We start from the raw sequence: 18,240 nt of genomic DNA on the forward strand, positions 1-18,240 counted from the left end.
AACTTCATCCCCAGGCAGAGTCCTTCACGGTGGCAGTGATGGCTCCTGGAATCCCACACTCACACCCTCCCCCCCACCCCCTCGAGAAAAGAGAGCGCTTCGTTCTTGATAGCCAGCAGACTGTAGAGTCCCTTCCCTGAGGTGAGGTGGCAGAGTCTGACTGAGTCCCCAGCCAGAGTCGGCTCCACTCAAACCACATGGAGTTAGGGGAAGAGCAGGACAGTTCCCCAAAGGAAGATTGGTGGGACAATTTCGGAAGACGAAGGAGAGTTGCTGAGCAGGGAAAAAGCACAGGTCTTCGCACAAACACACGCGTGTGCGCACACACACACACACACACACACATCAGAAGGTGGCATGCAGTCACGTAACAAACTCCAGGAATGAGCGCTGGGCAGCGAGGACCCTGGGAGCCTGGCCACCCTGTGCCCCACCCCCTACCTACCCAAATGCACAGTGCGGCTCCTCCCAGCACATCTATAGGCATTCCAGTCACTCACCCATCAGGAAAAACGTTATCATACCCAACACGTCTCACCAGGAGCCACCTGAGTGACCGTTGGGCTTCGATGTGAGGAGCGATGGAAAGACCAGGGCTCTTCTATGGGAAGGCGAGCAGGGGTTTGCTCACCAGTGAGAATCCAGTGAGGGCATTACCATTCACTTGATCCTGGAAAAAGGTCATTTGAGGATAGCCAGCCAGGGAGAGTGAACCCAGTGCCCGGTGAGGGAAGGCAAAGGGAAGGAGCGCCCATGGGGTCATCGCACCACCAGTGGCTTAGTGGCTTAGCCCAGAATCATCCTGACAATAGCAGCCCCCTTCCACCTGGCTCCCAGCATCTCATTTGGCAGAAGGGGTCAGTGCCCTGGAGGGGCAGTGACTTGCTTAAGGTCATGCAAACTGGGAACTCAGCAGTGCACGTGCAGGTGTGGGAGCTGAGAACTCCACTGAGGTGCCATTGAGAGGACACGCTGTGGCCCCCACAGCTCACTGTCTCCTTCCAGGCTGGACTCAAGCGGCACTACCTCTTCCTCCTTTGGACTGTCCTGGCTCAGAGCCCCTCTGAGTGACGGCGGAAGTTGGAGATGCCAGGCTAGGCAGCAGCAGAGAGATGTGTGTGTGCGCGTGCGTGCCAGCGAGCGCAGGACCTGCAGCCCCGTGAGCTGGATCGTCAGTCCTGGCTCAGCTGCATGCTGGCCTCTCTGGCCTTGGGCAAGTCCATGTACAGATGCAGGGCTGGTGGTAGAACCAAGAGCAGGGCTTCTGGAGGGCAGGACAAGATTCTGTCCTTGAAGGCCCATGGTCAGCCCCAATCCCCACCCCCTACCCAGTCAGCCAACTTTTCTCCTTTCCCCCTTCCTTCCTCCTTTGAACACGGAGAAAGCTGTCTGCCGGAACTGACATCCAGAGAATCTCCATCTATCTACTCCTTGTAGAGAGCCCCTCAACACTGGGAGAGGGAAGCAGGGTTAGAGGGGCCGGGTTGGGCTCCCACCACCCAGGGGCAACCACGCTGCCCAGAGACCAGGCAGCCTGTCAGCCACACCCCCAGCCACAGTGAAGCTGCCCCTCAGGCACTTCCCCTTGCCCTTTGGGTACAGCTCAGTGGGTTACGGTGGGGCTGCTCAGCAGGCCCCCCTCGGGGGACAGGTGAGGCACTGGGTCACCTGCTGTCGAGATTCACCTTCTTGGAAACCCAAAAGGGCAGTTCTGCTCTGCCCTGTGGGGTCACTAGGAGTCAGAGTCCACTTGATGCAGTGACTCTGGTTGACCTGTGTTTGTAAGACCTCTTCACCACCCAGCCACCGCCTCCCCACCTCACTCCCTCCGGGTAGACACTCCCTCCGACCTCAGCCTCACTGGGCCGCCTTGTCTTCCTCTGTACACCAGAGCTAAGGGTCCCTCCCACTAAGGCCACAGCAGGGCCCTCCCGCCAATGCTGTGCTCCCCACCCCACCACCAGCTCTCAAGGTCAATTGTTCAGAAATGGAGTGGAGAGTGCCCACCCCAATCCCCCTCTCACAGTTCTTCGCCCCAAGCTTAGATCCCAGCAGCCCGGAGGGAGAAGAGCCACACACAGGCAGACCCTTCATCATCGGATGTCAGACCCAGCAGCCGATACAACCAAAAAATAAGCCAGAGCTGGAGAACAGGGTGTGGCCCCTTATGCAAAGCAGGCTGTTCATTAAAGCCCAGCACTCATTAAAGAGCCTGCAGCTCCCCTGAGCTCAGCTGCAGGAGGCGCTGCTGAAGCAACTCCTTTCCGTTCCCAGGCCAAATGATCATCTCATTTATCAGTGTCCTAAATCCACATTTTCATCCGTCGCACTGCTTACAGAGAGGCATGCGTGGAGGGCCAGGCCCAAGTTCTGGAACCCTTTAAACCTTAAACGTAATGTCTGGCCCCAGGGTGGGCTCTGAGAGGGAAGGTAAGGCAGGTCCTGGGAGATTAGGTCCCTGACTTGGAGCCCCTAGGGCCCCGATCTCTCCCCCATCCCACCCCCAAACACATACGCACTCCGCACCTCTCCCTGGAGACTGCAGGTGCCCAGAGCACTCTTGGGTGTTTGCTTTGCGGATTGCCGCTCACCACACTGGAGATCTCTCCTGGTTACTTGTGTTTTCTTTGTGTTTCACGCTGTTGCCCAACAATCAGGTATCTCCCAGCCCCCCGAGGCTGCCAGGAGATAAGCAGTCTGTAATGAATGCTCCTGTCAGAACTGGGGAAAAGATGGATGTATCAGCAGCTCGGGGAATATTTGAAAAACAAAACCGAGACATGTCCCACCATGCCACCCCCGCCCAGCTCAACTCGGGTCTCAATTTGAGCACTTTTACTGTGGGTCTCCAGACCCGCCTCTCCTCTCTCCCATCACCTTTATACAGCGTCTTCAGTTACAATGGCCACGTAAGACTCCAGCGTCCGCTTCCCTCAAAATTTCCAACTCGCTGCCACGGAGTTGATTCTGACGCAGAGCAGCTCTATGGGACAGAGCAAAACTGCCCCGATGGGCTGCCAAGACTTTAAGTCTTCACAGGAGCACACAGCCTCATTTTTTCTCCTTTGGAGCAGCTGGTGGGTTTGAACCGCTGAAGTTGTGATTAACAACTCAGTGTGTAAGGCTACTGTGTCCCCAGGGCTAGTGGGGCACTCTCAAGGTTTTGTCATGACTGCAGTGTTGTGATTGTCTCTTTCTTTTTTTCAGCCAGCAGTTTTATTGACGTGTAATTTACATGTTGACATGGTTTAATCATAGAAAAAGAGTTGTGCCATCTTCACCACAATCAAGTTTAGAACATTTTCTTCTTTCCTGTACTTAGTTCCCTATTTCCCCCCAACCTCCCCTGCCATACCCGGAGGAACTACTCCTCCAGTTACTCTCTCTATATAGACGGAACTATCCTGGATTTCTTATACAGAAAGTCATGAGAAAACAATAACAAAATTAAACATAGAAAAACCTCAATAGGAAAAGGAAAGCAGAGCTCTTTCCCACTGCTCCTCTGCCTTCGCTCAGCCGTCCTGTGGTCTCTCTCTCTCCTCAGGCCACCACGTGTGGGGGGTACAGTTCTGTGTTCCGTTAACTGTAAAACCTGAAACTTCTATCCTTTATAAACACTCACATCACATTACAAAAAAGGCAGAAAATATTCAAAGCTAGGACAAATTTGAAATGAGCCTCAAGGGAGACTAAGTGATACGGCGTTGCATTTTAACCTAACCCATCTGCACTGTGCACTGTCCATGCACTCTGACGGCAGCGCTGTTTGCATCCCTGGTCAGTAGTCAGAGGGAATTCACCAGAGGCGTGATCCAGGAGAGGACCCGGCAAATGGATTTGGGCTTTCACTCTCACCCACAGCCTTCTGCCCCCTGGGTGTTCAGAATTTAAACTAACTCCATTCCCTCTTCTGGTCTTGGATTTACTTATTTATGATCCTGAGATCTCATAAGACGGTGTGCTTCTTCCATGTGGATTTAGCTGACACCTCACTTAAACAAACCTTTAAGACCCCAGACAGACACGATTTATTCTTTCTGATAGCCAGGCACCCTCGGCTCCCTTCGCCACACTTTGCTATAGCACCCATGTCTTCAGTCATCTCTTCTTGGGGGCAAGAATCACGTAGGGCCACGTCGTCAAGAACCAGTGTTCTTCAATTAGGGCTACGATGAAGTGCGTACGGCGCCTTGTGGGCCATTTGGAGCTCAAGAGCAGTTTTCCCTGGAGTGTGTTTACTGGGCAAAGACCGAGCGTGTGGCACCGTCTGTGCTTCGGCTTTCTTCTGGGAAGGTTCTGTGAGTTTGCTAGCAATGTCTGGGTTTGCTGTTTCACCATCATCTTCACAAGCTGCATCCATCCTTTGTGTTGTGCCGATGAAGACCTGGATCGAATGGCCTAAGTGTACATCCCAGTACTGTCAGACGTGACCAAACATCTCTGGGCCCCAGGTTCCCCTCTCTGTCGAATGGGAAGGATAAACATGTCCCCCCAGGGTTATGGTGAATCTGGCTATCTTTATGTATGTCAAGTGGGTGACACACTTGGCACAATAGAGAGCACCTTTGTGTCATGATCCCGATCTTTTGATTATTGTGAAAAGTTGGAAGTTTGCCCATTTGCTCAGTGTTTCGTGACCGCAGGGGCTGCCCGGGCATCCCCTTACTGATTGGTTGTCTGCACCCTCGTGCGGTTGCTGTGGGGGTGCATAAAGGTGTTTGCAAGAGGCGGAGGAGTTGGGCACCAAGTGGGAGTGGTTCTGGAGAGGTTGGGGCGGACACCAGGACAGTATCCAAGACAGCATGATGGCAGGATTGGGGAAGGACCAAGTCCCCCGCCCCTCTCTCCCTCTGCCCTTCCCCCCTCTCGCCTTCTTTCTCTCCAGCAAAAGTCAGCTGCTCAGTTTACCAAACACAGAGTGTCTGATGTGTAGATGTGTGATGTCAAGTCTCTCTCAAAGGCTTAAGCACTAAACCCCATTTTGTTAACATCCTGACTGAAGATGTGTCCCTTTTGCAGACGGTAAAGCCCCCCACCCCACCCCACCCCATGGGTCCCAGCAGGTTGGGCTGTGTGGCAGCTGCAACACCAGGCAAAGATCATGTGTTTGTGCTTGCTAACATGGGTCCCAGCCTCGGCCCTGGAGCCCAAGCGCCACCAGGGTCCACAGACCCACGGCTGAGTCCCTGCCTAGAGGCACCTGGCCATTGGGGCAGCAATTGGCCGGGTGCTGGGCCGGCCCAGACTGCCCGGTGTGACAGCGACAGCCTTCCCTTCCAGGATATTAAAGCACCTGAGAAGCAAGGACCCGCTGCAGTTGAGGCTGGAGCACTTGGAGCAGGGCTTCTCCGTCTACGTCAACGGGGCCAATTCTGAGCTGAGGACGTCGCCTCGCAAAGCCACGCACTCGGACTTTGCCAGAAGCTCCTCGCAGGCCGAGGGGACGCATGGTGAGTGCTGGCCGAGCCACAGCTCTGTCAGTGAGGAGAGGGCGAAGCCAAGCCACATCCCAGACCCGGGGGCTTTGCAGCTGATACTGGTTGCCCTGAGTCCGCTCGCTGGAGACGTGGGGGTGGTACCAGGCCGAGCAGCGGCGTCAGAGGTGGTTCCAGGCCCAACAACCGACTTCCCCAAATCCACCAGTGCAGACCCCCTGCAGACCCGCCATCTGACCCCCTGGAACAGCCAAGCACAGCCGTGCCTGCCTGGCCAGGGTGAGAAAAGAGAGGACTAGCCTCCTTTAAACTTCTGGTCAACTTGACCTCCACTCCCCCAGGGTGAAGGTGGCCAGAGCTATGAGCTCCTGGCTTTGACATTTCTGAGATCTCAAGTGCCTGTCACTGAAGGCCTTTCTTCCCGGGGCTCTTTGGGACTGTCCCTGGCTGTCCCTTCCACCATGGGCTTCAGTAGCTAAGCCCTTTGTGACAGTGGGCCTTCCGCTTGTTTCTGCATTTCGCTACTCTGGGCCGGAGTAGCTGAAACACGTACTGTGTGATCTGTAACCAAAGCACATGACGAAGGCGAGGTGCGACAGAAGACCTGCCAGCCCACGGCAGGTCCCGTGAGACCCCAGAGCCAGCAGGAGGTTGGCAGAGCTTGAGAGCCAGGTTCCCTTCGGGCCCGTTGCTGTGGGGAAGAAGCCTCTCTGGGAGGCCAGTGTGCAGTAACTGAGCTGGAGAGGGGGGAGGGTTACGGACGCAGCAGAGCCAGGTATTTGTACCCTGTTCTGTTACTTTCTACTCTGAGGCCTCTGAGACCTTGCGTCCCCTCCTCTGTAAAGTGGGAACAATTCTGCCTACCCAGTGACCCAAGACACGTGGAGTGCCCCACACCATAGCGCCCTGGCTTTGTGCAGTAATCCATTCCCAAATTCAGGCCTGCCCAGTAAAAGACAAAACAGTCAAAGTAGCAACTGCAAGGTGACAAAAGGAGAACAGGATCTCCCCAACCCTTCCCTTTGGAGGCCCACTGCAAGTTAAGCTTGGAGTCAACTGGAGCTTCCTAGTCCCCACAGTGAAGAGGGAACCTTCACTGTCCCCCAGTTTTCCTAGTGGAAGAAGCCAGGCTAGCCTGGCACAGTTAGGAGAATCATGCCTTTCCTGATTCTTGGTACCTAGAAGTCTCTGTACCTGAGTCCCATCAGTACAGAAACCCCCCTGTGGGTTTCTGAGACCGTGACTCGTTATGGGAATGCAGAGCCTCATCTTTGTCCTGCTATCTAGATCTGCCTAATCAGCCATACATCAGTATACATCTTACCACACAGTGTGGCTGGGTTGCACCCTGGGGAGCATGCTCACGTACACAGTCTCTGGGCCCCCTGACTGCATTTTCAGTGTACCTTTTTAATGAAATTCTTCATCCTTGCAACCTGCCTCTGGAGCCTCACCAAGTCTCCTTTCCTGTTCTCTGGTGCAGATTACAGACAAAGGACTCTGCTGAAAGAAGCTGAAGAAGCCTTCATCCGCGGCTCCCGGACAGCCCCCAGCAAGGTCCAGCGCCGAGGATGGCACCAGGTGGGGAGACCCAGGGCAAAGTCAGGCCTGTGGCCCCAACTCGTGCTGTCGACCAGGCAGTGAGCGGTACGGCAGAACCACGATGAGAGCATGTGAACCTCCGTGGGCAGCAGCTGAGCCTCCCTGGGCACGCCAGTGGTGTCCTCACCCAGGAGGCCGCCAGCTGCTTGGCCCTCCAGGCCAGGCTCACAGCCCTATGAGGATGACTCAGTCATCCCGTGCCTTCACTGAGCACCTACTGTGCACCTGGCAGTAATGCAGTGCTGACTAGCACACAGGGCCACCCCCAGGGCCGAGCTGCCCGGCACAGTTGTTGCTGACATTCTGAGCACCCACAGGGACCAGGCCACACCGCTCCCCCATCCTCAGGGCAGACGCACAGGATAAATGCTGGCGCTGGGCCTCCTTTGGGGGGGGTGGGGGTGGGCTAGGAAACAGGCTCTCAGAAAAGTCAAGGGAGCTTTCCAAGGTCAAGAGCTAAGAAGTGGTGGAAGCGAGACTCCAGCCCAGGGCTTCTGTCTCAGGCTCTAGGTTCTTGCTTCATGGTCACTTGCAGATCACCTCCAACTTTCTGAGGGTTTGAAACCTGGGTGCTCAGGCCCGCCCCACTCCTTGTCCGTGTGCAGTGCTGTGTGCACTGCGTTCCAAAGGCTGGGGACCGCTGCCTGGTGGCCCTGTCCCCTTACCAAGCGTCTGGGTCTCTGTAGAGGCGTCCACATACTCTGCAGTCACACGTCAGTTGCTAAGCGCCTTCATTATTGTGTGGAAGGAACCGAGGCCCAGAGAGGTAAGGCATCTTGCTCAGCGTCACGCAGCTGCTAAGCTGGGAATCTAAGCTCTGCACACACAAGCTCATGCCAGCGGTCTGGCCCCACAGAGGCATTTGTGACTTTGAAATGAAATGGGAGAAGGTGATTGTACCCACTAACTTCTGACCCTCCTGGGGGTGGGGAACAGGCTAAGGGGCCAGGTCTTGGGACACACCTTCGGGGGGCCCCCTTGGGACCCCAGCCATGCATGCTAATTTGTCCGTAATGAGGCCTTTCTCAGCTGCTGCTCACTTCAGACGGGCCTTCCAGTGGCTTTGAGTGCCTGCTATTATCAGGAGCCACGTTTGTGCCTTCGACTGTGACTTAATGGCTGGCCCCAGAGTCTGTGCAATTTAGAAAGACTTGGCCTCAGATTAATTAGCATCCTTCCCGGTCTCTCCCCATGGTCCCACACGTCACTCGGCCTAATCATGGCTCATTTCCTGACTGCCTGATGGCAGGAGGGCTGTGGCTGTCCTTGGGCTCCACCGCCAGGGCTTGGGCAGTGCCCACACAGAGACCAGGACTTTCTGTGTTTTAGCAGAGAGGAAGTGAATACGGAAACCGCATGTTTAGAGAACCACTGGGGTGGCCCAAGGAGTGGGCACCAAGCAGGCCTCCAGGATGGCACAGGGAGCCAGCCCAGCCCTGGTCTTCCCCTGTCACAGGACTGGACTGGGGGAGTGCCACCTGAGCTGTGAGCCAGGAGTCAGGAAGCCACTGCCACACTGTTGTGTTCTGGGGTGTGGAGGGAGGGGTCACCCTGTGCCCACCAGACACTGCCTGTCCCTGTCTTGCCAGTGGGGTGCACTGTTGGCGAGGACAGAAGCAGGCTCCACAGTCAGAGGGGCCTGCCATTCTCACCTCCTGTCGCCTTCCCCTGCCTGGTGTGTGGCACCTGACGGGCTGCACCTAGCCTCCCAGACCCTTGGCTGGAAGGGGACCTGGGGCACAGTGGGTGGCACTGGAGAGCCACAGGGGAAGGAGAGGAGCATGGGCACTGAGGGCCCAGTGACCATGTGCCACCCTCCCATGGCCCTTTGAGATCCGGACAAACTGGAGTGAGTTAAGAACAGGACAGGCGGGGGCCTGGCTAGAGAGGGGACCACAGAGTTGGTTTTACTGCAGAAGTCATCCGGCAACTTAATACACATGTGTTGGCACGGCTCTGGAACTACCAAATAGATAAATACATGGAACAGAGCTCAGTCCCTGCCCGGGAAGAGCCTGCTCGGAAGCTGTGGGCACTGGCCAGTGTGGGCAGAGAGGCTGCAGAGACTGTTTTCAAACACAGGGAGGCCGGCCTTGGGGAGCCCAGGTACTAGAAATAGGAAGCCTATGAATCACGTTTGCCCCAAGAAATGTGTTTTAAGATTCACATGGTTTACAAGAAACATTGTGTTATCTTCCAACATTCACTTCAAATTCTTAAAACGTTGTGTGTGCATGTGTGTATTTAAATCTAGATTTTCACTTCCCTGAAATATGGGACGACCTCACTCCCATGCTGGGCTGTCTTCCCATCAGGCAACCTCTCACAAACGCACTGTGGTGCAATCGATGCTGACTCCTCGCGACCCTACAGGACAGGGCAAGACTGCCCTTCTGAGTGTCTGAGACTGTCCGTAGAACTGCCCCTCTGAGTGTCTGAGACTGATACTGTTCACAGGAGTAGAAAGCATTGTCTTCTGCTGAGGAGCGGCTGGTGGCTTCAAACTGCTGGCCTTGTTGTGAGCAGCCCGACTCGTTACCGCTACAGCACCAGGGCTTCTCTAGCAGAAACCAGACAGTGCTGGCCCCTTGAGACAGGGCGCCAGCTCCCGTTTGCTGCAGTCCCCATCCTCCACTCCCTTTCCAGCTACTTGCTGAAACCAAGCATTGGTTGCAGTTTATTGACAAGACTGGGCCACGCCTCCACTTGCACCCAGGTGGCTCCCTTCGGGCCTGTCTCATCAGGACATTGGGATGTGTGCCTTTTGGAGAACGGAAGGGCCTTGGAATGAGGCAAGCTACTTCCTGGTGATGCCCCGAAGCTGGTATTGTTGCCTCTCTGAGCTGCTGAGAAGCACGTGCCTACAGTTCATTTCACAGGTGCTTCTTCACCCTGGGTTAGGGCCCGGGGACTGCAGAAGCTAGGTCCCCCGTGAGGTCTGGGATCTCTGTAGCTGGGGAGCCTTATCAGGACTGGGGTCCTGAGGCCAGAGGGGCCGGGTCACATAGTGGGACTGGGGTCTCTGCGGTTGGAAGGGCCGCTGGCACCATAGAAACTGGAGCCAGAGGGGTCACCATGGTTGCATGGTGGTTAGGGACAGGGTGACTGGGTCTGTTAGCGTGGCACCCCATGGGAAGGAGTGCCAGTTTTCTTCAACACGTGAGGGATTGAATCCCCGGCGGGGTGGGCTTCACCAGGAGAGCGACAGATCAGAGAGCACATGTGAAAACCCCACAAGCTGCTGCGGAGAGGAGAGCAGAGCTGAGGCCCGTGCAGGGAGCTGTGGGGCAGTGCCTCCCGGTCGGCCCCCAGAGGACCCCTCTACCCCTCCCAGCCTCGGCTCCCTGAGGTCTGCAGCTCTCACCTGGACCATCAGGCCTAATTTCCCTGAGCTCGAGTCTCATCCCATGACTGTGTGTGTGTGTGTGTGTGTGTGTGTTTGTGTGTCTTGGCTGGTCTTGGTGACGGGTGGACAGTGCATTTCCCAGTGTCGACTGGATGGCAGGGAGTTTGCTTTGCTGTGTGGTCTGAGGCGGGCCCTTAGCTTCTCCCTGAGAGACCGCAGAGCAGATGGTAAATAGAGTGGTGAGGAAGTGCGAGCGAGTGGGTTGGGACTTGTTCCCTTGGGACAAGACGTGGCGTTAGCTATCACGTTTCTCCCTGGTTAGCACGTGGAGACCAGTTTAGGCCGGAGAGCAAGGCAGACTCTCCAGACCCTTTTGGATGTGCTCTGCCAGCCCAGAGGCCTCCAGGGCCCAGCAGCATGGCCATGCAATGAAGTCCTCAATGTCCAACAGTGGTCAAGTCACAAAAGCTGTGCACCCCTCACTCCCCGCGCCTGCCCCAGGAGAGAGACCCCAGCCTCGTTCAGTCTTGGAGCTCTCCTCCCCAGGGCAGTGCCCCCCAGGAGGGGCAGGCCAGGGTGGGCAGTGGAGCCTCAGTCAGATCAGCAGGAGCACAGCCATCCCCATGGTCCTGTAGTCACAGCATCCTGTCGCTCTCCCTCACATGACGCCCCCCCCCCCCCCCACTGGTCCTTTGGCCTCTCATATCCCACTTCTGCTCTCAATTGACCTCGTCCGTAGAGCCCATTGCTTCCCATAAGAAACCATTGCTGGCCAGTTGATGCCAGCCCCTCTAACGACACAGAAGTTCCTCATAGGGTGTTCTAGGCTGTGTTCTTTACAGATGCAGACTGCTGCCTCTTTCTTCCAGGGAGTGGGGTTGAACTGCCAACCTTTCACTTAGCAGCCAGGTGCTTTAGCCCCTAGGCCACCAGTGCTCCTGCCTTCTTAAACTCTCGCCCAGCAGTTAGGAAGCTCCCTTGAGTAGTGCTGCTGTGGCAGAAGGGGCTGCCCTGGAGATCTGAGCCTGCCATGGCCCTGGCATCACCGAGCCACGCAGACATCGGCTGGGAGGCCGGTGCTCTCGCCCCCACCTGAGCTGCTGCGATTCTTGGGGGGTGCCACGAACGAGGCCGCTGGTGGCTAGGCGTCTGCCTGGGGTGATATACGGGTTCTCGTTTGCTCTGCCCTTCCCCGCCATCAGCGCGTGCAGCCTGCGATCTCTCTGCTGCTCTCAGCGGATTAAGATTTATGGTTTCCTCGGCCCTGTAATACTTGGGTGGACAGCGGCCTAATCAACAGAGCGGTTGTTTACCAAAATGCTGTCAGATTTGATGAACGCCGTTGGCTTTTAGCATGAAATTGGCGGTGAAGGGATGGGGCCTCCAGCAATTTCCTGTGGGGAAGGCTTCCCTTAAAGGTCTCAGCAGCCAGCCCCTTGTAGTGATGAAAGCCGCAGGCTGCGCTCACATCAACTGCCACAGGCCGGCCACCGGGCACCTTCAGGGGCTCTCACAGGGGAGCCTTTGAGGGTGCCTCAAGCTGTCCAGGGAGGACGATGGGTGAAACCACCCCCCCCACACACCAAGCATCGGCCTTTACGGGGGCTGCCAGGGCGCCAGGCCCTGCCATTGGCAGGAGAGCCAACAAACCCCAGACATAGGCATGTGTCCAGGGAGACCCGCCTGCTTCCCAGCAGCCTTGGGTGGCACGGCAGTGGACACTGGCTGCTCCGTGAGAGGCGGGCGTGTCCGGTCCACTGGTAGGGGCCTGGAAGGAAAGGCCTGGCGGTCCACTTGGGAAGCCCCCAGGGAGCACTACTCACTCCGACGCCCTGGCAGTCGCCATGAGTCGGAACGAACTCCTTGGCAGCGGATTTTCTCTCCGCGCAGCCTGCTTTGGTCCATGGGTCCAGAGCCCTCTGACCTCAAGCAGGAGCCCTCTACCTACCGTGTGGCCTATACCACCGCACCCTCCCCCAGGCTGGCTCTTGTCTAATTGACAGTGAGCGTCTCTGAACACGGACGGATGGCAGAAACTCACAGGTGGCTCTGGGCACGATGCCGAGCTGCTCGCGGGCTGAGTGTGGAACAAAGTGGCCTTGGGACAGCAAATAGGAGCCGTGCTGGGGCTCTGATGTCCTGTCCCAGCATAGGGTGGACATGGCACGAGCCCCCTGTGGCCTGTGTATTGCAAGCAGTCAGGAAAAGAGCAGCTGCTTACAAGCAGCCCCCTTGGGTGCAGCTGGGTTCCAGGAGGGGAGGCAGCCAGGAGCATGTCCCCTGAGCAAGGCGGGGAGGTGGGCGGCCGGAGCAGGGAGCAGGGCTTGCACTGCGGGGGCGTTCTCATGTGGGAGGGTTGCTTTGCCAAGGGAGCTTACTTGGGGGAGGGGGCGGACAGCAGGCCAGATGGAAGGCTATTTATTCCTCTCCCCAGCACCCACTCAGCGTTAGGAACTTTCTGGACCATGTTACTTTTGTCACATGTTGCTTCACAAACACGATGTGTGCTGCGTGGAGGCCTTGAGGATCATTTTTGAGTTTCTCTGTCTCGCTGTGTTTCTGGGCCCTTGTCTGAGTCAGTGCTCAGTAACTGATCAGGCCCCTACATGCCAACTGCAAGCTTGTCTCGTGACCCCCTGGGGAGGTCGGGTTCGGTTTGCGGGAGAGGGAGAGGCATGCTTTTGGCATGAAGGGGTATGGAGCACCGCACAGGGCAGAGGGGGAGATGCCTGCCTCTCTCCCCTGATTGCTCAGCTCTCTCTCGGCTCCTCAGGATTGAAAGCAGAGACCTGCAGTGATGTATTAGTACCAGTTCTCTTCTGGGCCTGTGGAAGCGCCAACTCAGGTGTGGCGGGATCCAGGTGCTCAGACAGTGCACAGTTTGTGCTCCACCTCTGAGCTCTGCTTCTCCCTTATTCCCTTACTCGGTGGGCAGCTCACATTGTTTCCTGGCTGTTGCATCTCTTCAGTTCCCCTAAACCAGCCAGGCCCCCAAACCTGGCTCTGCCTGGCCAGGCCTAGGTCACCTGCTCCATTCCCAAAAGAAAACTGGGCGCTTTTACTGGAAGACAGGGTCTGCAGGCGAGGGGCATAACGCAGAAACATTGGCACCCCCCCTCCCCAAACCCTCCTGGGTCTCCAGCACTGGTGCATCTCAGCCTGTTAACATGTAGGCCCCCATTCCGTGGAGCGGAGCAGGGCCCTGAGAGCGCCTCTCCCTCTAGGACTGGACCCTGGGAGGGCCAGGCCTCACCCGGCCCAGTGGTCTACCCTCCTTGCCTGCGAGTTCCTCCCACCTCCAAGGCTGCCTAGCATGAGGACGTCATTGAGGGGCGCCTTCTCCCTGGAGGTAGCCTGGAAAATCCATCATAAGGAGCAGCTTCAAAGCCTTCACAGCTCCATCCAGGCGGGAGGCAGAAAAGCCTCCAGGAATCTCCCGCCCTGGAAACCCAGGTTTTATGCATTCTGTGCAGTGAGTTCCATCCAAGGACACATGCTTGGAAGAGCAGCGCCCTGACAGAACCCAGAGCTGGAGCCCTGGTGTGAGCGACCAGGTGGAGGGTCACTGGCTCAGTAGGACATCTTGAAGTGGCTGGGTCTCTGGCCACCCGCCTTGTACACTGCTCTCTCCCTGCTCTGGCAAGGAGCCCCTTCTCAGTCCATTGCTTTCTCTTTTCTGGAATGACCTGGAATGATCTATGGCCCAGCCTCCTCTCGCATATTACGTAGTGCCACCTGTCAGCATCGACTCCATAGCAACAGGCTGGGGCTACTTTCCCCTCCCTCCCTCTCTTCCTCCCTCCCTCCCTCCCTCCCTCCCTCCCTCCCTCCCTCCCTCCCTCCCTCCCTCTCTCTTCTTCTTCCCAAAGACCCAGTAGCCCAGGCTGGCACATTGGCTTGGCACTACTGTCTGTGGGTAGTGGAGTGTGGTGGCTTAGAGACTGGCAAAGGCAACCCATGGGCCAGATCCAGTGGCAGCCTGTTCTGACAAACAGAGGGGTGTTGGACCCCAGCCACCACTGCACCTGTTTCAGCATCATTCCGACTGCTGCCGGGGTGGAGGTGAGTGGTGACAGCGGAGTCCATATGACTCGCCAAGCCCCAATTGTTCCCCTCTGGCGCTCTCCTCTGTGGTTTAGAGGAAGACTGTGGGGCCACCGTGCAGGGGCGCACAGCTTCTCCTGAGCTGTGGGGTCTCAGACCAGGTGGCCTGGTCTCCCAGCTATGAAATGGGCCTGGTCATGGCACTGACCTCCTGGGGTCACTGTAAGGACCAAATGAGCAGAGGTACCTGAAGTCCCCAGTGCCCTGTTGAGTCCACAGGAATGTCCCCGCACCTGATGTGACAGCTTTAGCTCCATCTGCTGAAATCCCGGAAGGGCACTAAGGGCAGGGCAAATGTGAGGAAGCTGGGGTGCCCAGGGCACACAGTTCAAGGGCACACTCCGACTTGTGCAAGGACCAGGCTGGCCGCTGAGGCCTTTGTGCCCTCAACCCCGCTCATCCTGGCCATAGTCTGGCTCTGCACACTGGGTCCCACACATCCACACAACCCGACTCCACTCCCGTTCAGGAGCAGGTGTTGGGTACCAGGTGGCATTGCTGGCTTGCTTTTGGGGGCCACATGGAGGGGAAGGTTGGCAAGCTGGGTAGAGTTGATGACACATAGGGTGAATGGGTATGGCCCCACTTTGTCACTGTGTGCCAAAGCCCTGGGCTGCTGTCTTGGTCTGCCAAGCCAAGTGTGGGCCTCATGACAGTTCTGCAGGGAAGGTATCCTTGGCCCTGTGTCAATAGATGTGTAGCATGGTGCTCAGAGAGGTGAGGTGTCCTGCCTAAGAACACCCAGGAGAGATGTGTCAGCGTTCCGAGAGGCCAGCCTGTTCTGCCTGCATTTACACTAGGCTCTCACACCAGATGTGAGCAACACCGGAAATGACAAGTGCCCTCAGGAACATGAACATCTTCCATTGAGTGCAGCTGTGCGTGACAGGAAGTGGGTCCTGGAGGCTTGACCAGATTGTGTGTGTGTGTGTGTGTGTGTGTGTGTCGTCGCAGGTAGGAGACATTTAGCAGCAGGTGGACAGTCAGGCTAGTGGGAAGGGTGGCAGATGCCATCAGAGGCCCAGGCTTCTCTTTTCCCATTCTCCCATCCACAGCATATGCCTTACCTGTTCTCACGAGAAGGCTGCTCTGTTCTGAAAAATCCCTTCGTATTCAAGTTAGGAAAGGCAGAGGCTGACAGGCCTGTGTCTGCTGGGTCCACTGTGGTCACCAGGACCACAGCGGTGCTCTCAGAATCTCCACGTGTGGACTTCCAACCACTCCTCCTGACCAGACCTTGACCACGTGGCTGTCTTGGCGACAGGGGCTTCCGGTGATGGGAACAGCTTTTGCCACCTCAACTGAAGCACATGTGTGATTGAGGATGACAAGTTTCCGATACAGGCCATGGGAGGACGAGAGGAAGCAGAGACCTCAAGGCGGGTTTCCTGGAGGGGACACTTGAGCTGGCTTTTCACAGTGAAGTAGGATTTGGAAACTGTAGCAGATTTAGAAGGTGGCAAAGGCCTGTGGAACAGAACGAGCAAACACGTGTTGAGGGTGTGTTTTGGGGCACGTGTGATGTCAGGACTGTCACAGAATTCCCACTTGTGTTGACAGAAGTGGCAGAACTCAGGGGCAGCTGGATCCTGGGGTTCTGAACAAGTCCATCAGGAGGTCTGCTTCAGCTCTCTATGTCTCTGGGTTGGGGGCAGGCTGGGCCCCTCCTGTTAGTTTGTCCCCCTGCAGGAAGTGAGCCCCCTCTCCCCTAGTTACGGTGGCTCCCTAGGCTACTCACCCTGGCTGTAGACTGTTCTCTCCCTCCCTACCCCTGACACCCACTGGCCAGGTGTGCTGTGAGGAGGTGGGGTGGGAGGGCTGTGTCTAAGCCCGAATCCCATTGTCACTGTGCAGACTGAGAGTGGAAAGGGGAAATAGGCCCCAGAGGAGAACTACGGGAAGGAGGCTGGGCTGCCAAAACTGCAGCAACTTAGGACACAGGAAGCAGTTCTCTCTGGTCTGATTGGCGGTATGTGATTGGACTTCCAGGAACCGCAGTAGGAAACTTGAGTTGAAGCCATCTTTCCTACTGCACGTGCCAGGTGGACTGGTTAGGGTCCGCATGTAGCTACCAGGCCAGACAGACCCAAAGCACCAACATGGAAGTTGGTGTCTCTGTGTCACAACCGTTCGGTGGTAGACAGCCCACCTGTTCCAAGAGGTTGTAAAGGGACTGTTTGCTGTTCTGCCACCTTCACGATGTTGCCTTCCCTCTCACAGTCCTCAAGGCTCCCCACTCCTTACCCGACTCACCACCCCCGCCATGCTGCAGCCTCCAGGAAGGGAGCAAGGCCAGAGGAGGCCATGCCCTCCACACGAAGGTTCCCCCACATCTCCTAGTGGCCAGAATGTGCTCACCCACTGACACAAGGGAGGCTGGGAAGGTCGAGGGCCCGTCTGGGAGCTTTAGGCAAGATCGACGGGAGAATGGCCACTGAGGGACCGCCATCTGCCACACGTGGCCAAGGAGTGGCCTTCAGAGAATTAGAAGGAAGAGGTGCCCACCACACAAGGTCTCCACCATCCAACAACTTTGGGGACTGTTTCATGCTGGGAAGTGTGTGTGTGTATGTGTGCGTGCGCGCGCGCGCGTGTGCGCACAACACAAGGACGCTAAGAAGTCCTGCAAGGGAAAAACAAACAGGTCTTACATCTGGTCTGATCATAAAACCCCTCTGGGAGGCAAATCAGCCTGTGAAAACCCTTTGGATCACAGGACCCGATTCACGAGCCGGTCCAGGTTTGGCATGGGACCAGGCAGCATGTTATTCCACTGGGTCTCGGGATGCCTTGAGCCAGAGGCCAACTCAGGAGCCACTGGCAGTAGCCACAAACATCTACTAAAATGCCACGGAGAAGTTATGTCAATCTTGAGATTGCCAGTTAGGGCGTCCTAGTGAGCACGTGCTGGCCGGGAAGGCCCTGCAAGCAGAGGTAGACTGATCTCCATGAAGCGGGTGCTGGGCCGTCATTCATCCACATACAACTCTGTTCTGTGCATGGTGACAGCCGATCGGATCACCACCCCTTAAAGCAAATTCTGGCAGACAACCACTAACTGCTAGTCCTGGTCCCTCAGAGGACACAGAGGCACACCGCCCCCTCCCCCCTGCCGATCTGAAATGGTTTCATTGTTATGTCTAGAAATCGGTGCAAATCAGAACGGAAGCTGGCCCACGGCTCCACATCGAACCTCCTCTGGACTGTGCTGAAGGGTCTGAGCCATATGGGGAGGTGGCTGTCAAGGCAAAGGAGGCTTCTGGGGATCATCCACAGGTAGGGACCAGCCTCGGCCCTTTGCTCGGCCTGTGAAGCCTCACAAGCACATCCCCGCGGCTGTTGCTCCGTTCTCTCCACCCTGTGTCCCTTCCTTCTTGCGCTCATTCAGCACAGTTAAAGGCGCACAAGCCACATGCCGGCGCTCAGCTAGGCACCCACAGTACAGGGAGCCAACAAGGCAGTGGTCCCTGGCTCAGGAGGGGAGTGCCGTCACGGGTGCCAAGAATGGCAGGAACAAAGCAGGAAGCGTCTCCAGAGAGCTTCCTAGAAGGGGCGACAAAGATTGGCTAACAGTTTCATGGGAAAGGTGGTGAGGGCAGGCGGGCAGCCAAGCTGTGGGCACCATAGCTGTCGCTCAGCATCACGTGGCCACACGGCAGCTGATAGCAGCGTGGGCATTTTAAATCGCCATTCTTCACATTATTTGTTCTCTGGGTCTTTGTACTCCAGTGGCGTATCCCAGACGTTCCT

General features: G+C 56.7%; 1 protein-coding gene across 3 annotated transcripts in view; it reads left to right on the plus strand.

Annotated features, from left to right (window-relative positions):
* The window catches only part of KATNIP (katanin interacting protein), a 211,076-nt gene that overhangs the window by 65,724 nt on the left and 127,112 nt on the right, over nt 1–18,240 (plus strand). For 2 of the 3 annotated variants that reach the window (XM_075564655.1, XM_075564653.1), the window contains 3 exons: nt 5,284–5,453; nt 6,922–7,019; nt 17,635–17,766. In XM_075564655.1, coding sequence (XP_075420770.1) covers nt 5,284–5,453; nt 6,922–7,019; nt 17,635–17,766 — 400 coding nt within the window. The remainder of the gene's footprint in view (nt 1–5,283; nt 5,454–6,921; nt 7,020–17,634; nt 17,767–18,240) is intronic. The other variant, XM_075564654.1, reaches the window with a different exon arrangement.

The sequence above is a fragment of the Tenrec ecaudatus genome, chromosome 12 (genome assembly GCF_050624435.1).
Source record: "Tenrec ecaudatus isolate mTenEca1 chromosome 12, mTenEca1.hap1, whole genome shotgun sequence".
In the NCBI taxonomy this organism is placed as follows: domain Eukaryota; kingdom Metazoa; phylum Chordata; class Mammalia; order Afrosoricida; family Tenrecidae; genus Tenrec; species Tenrec ecaudatus.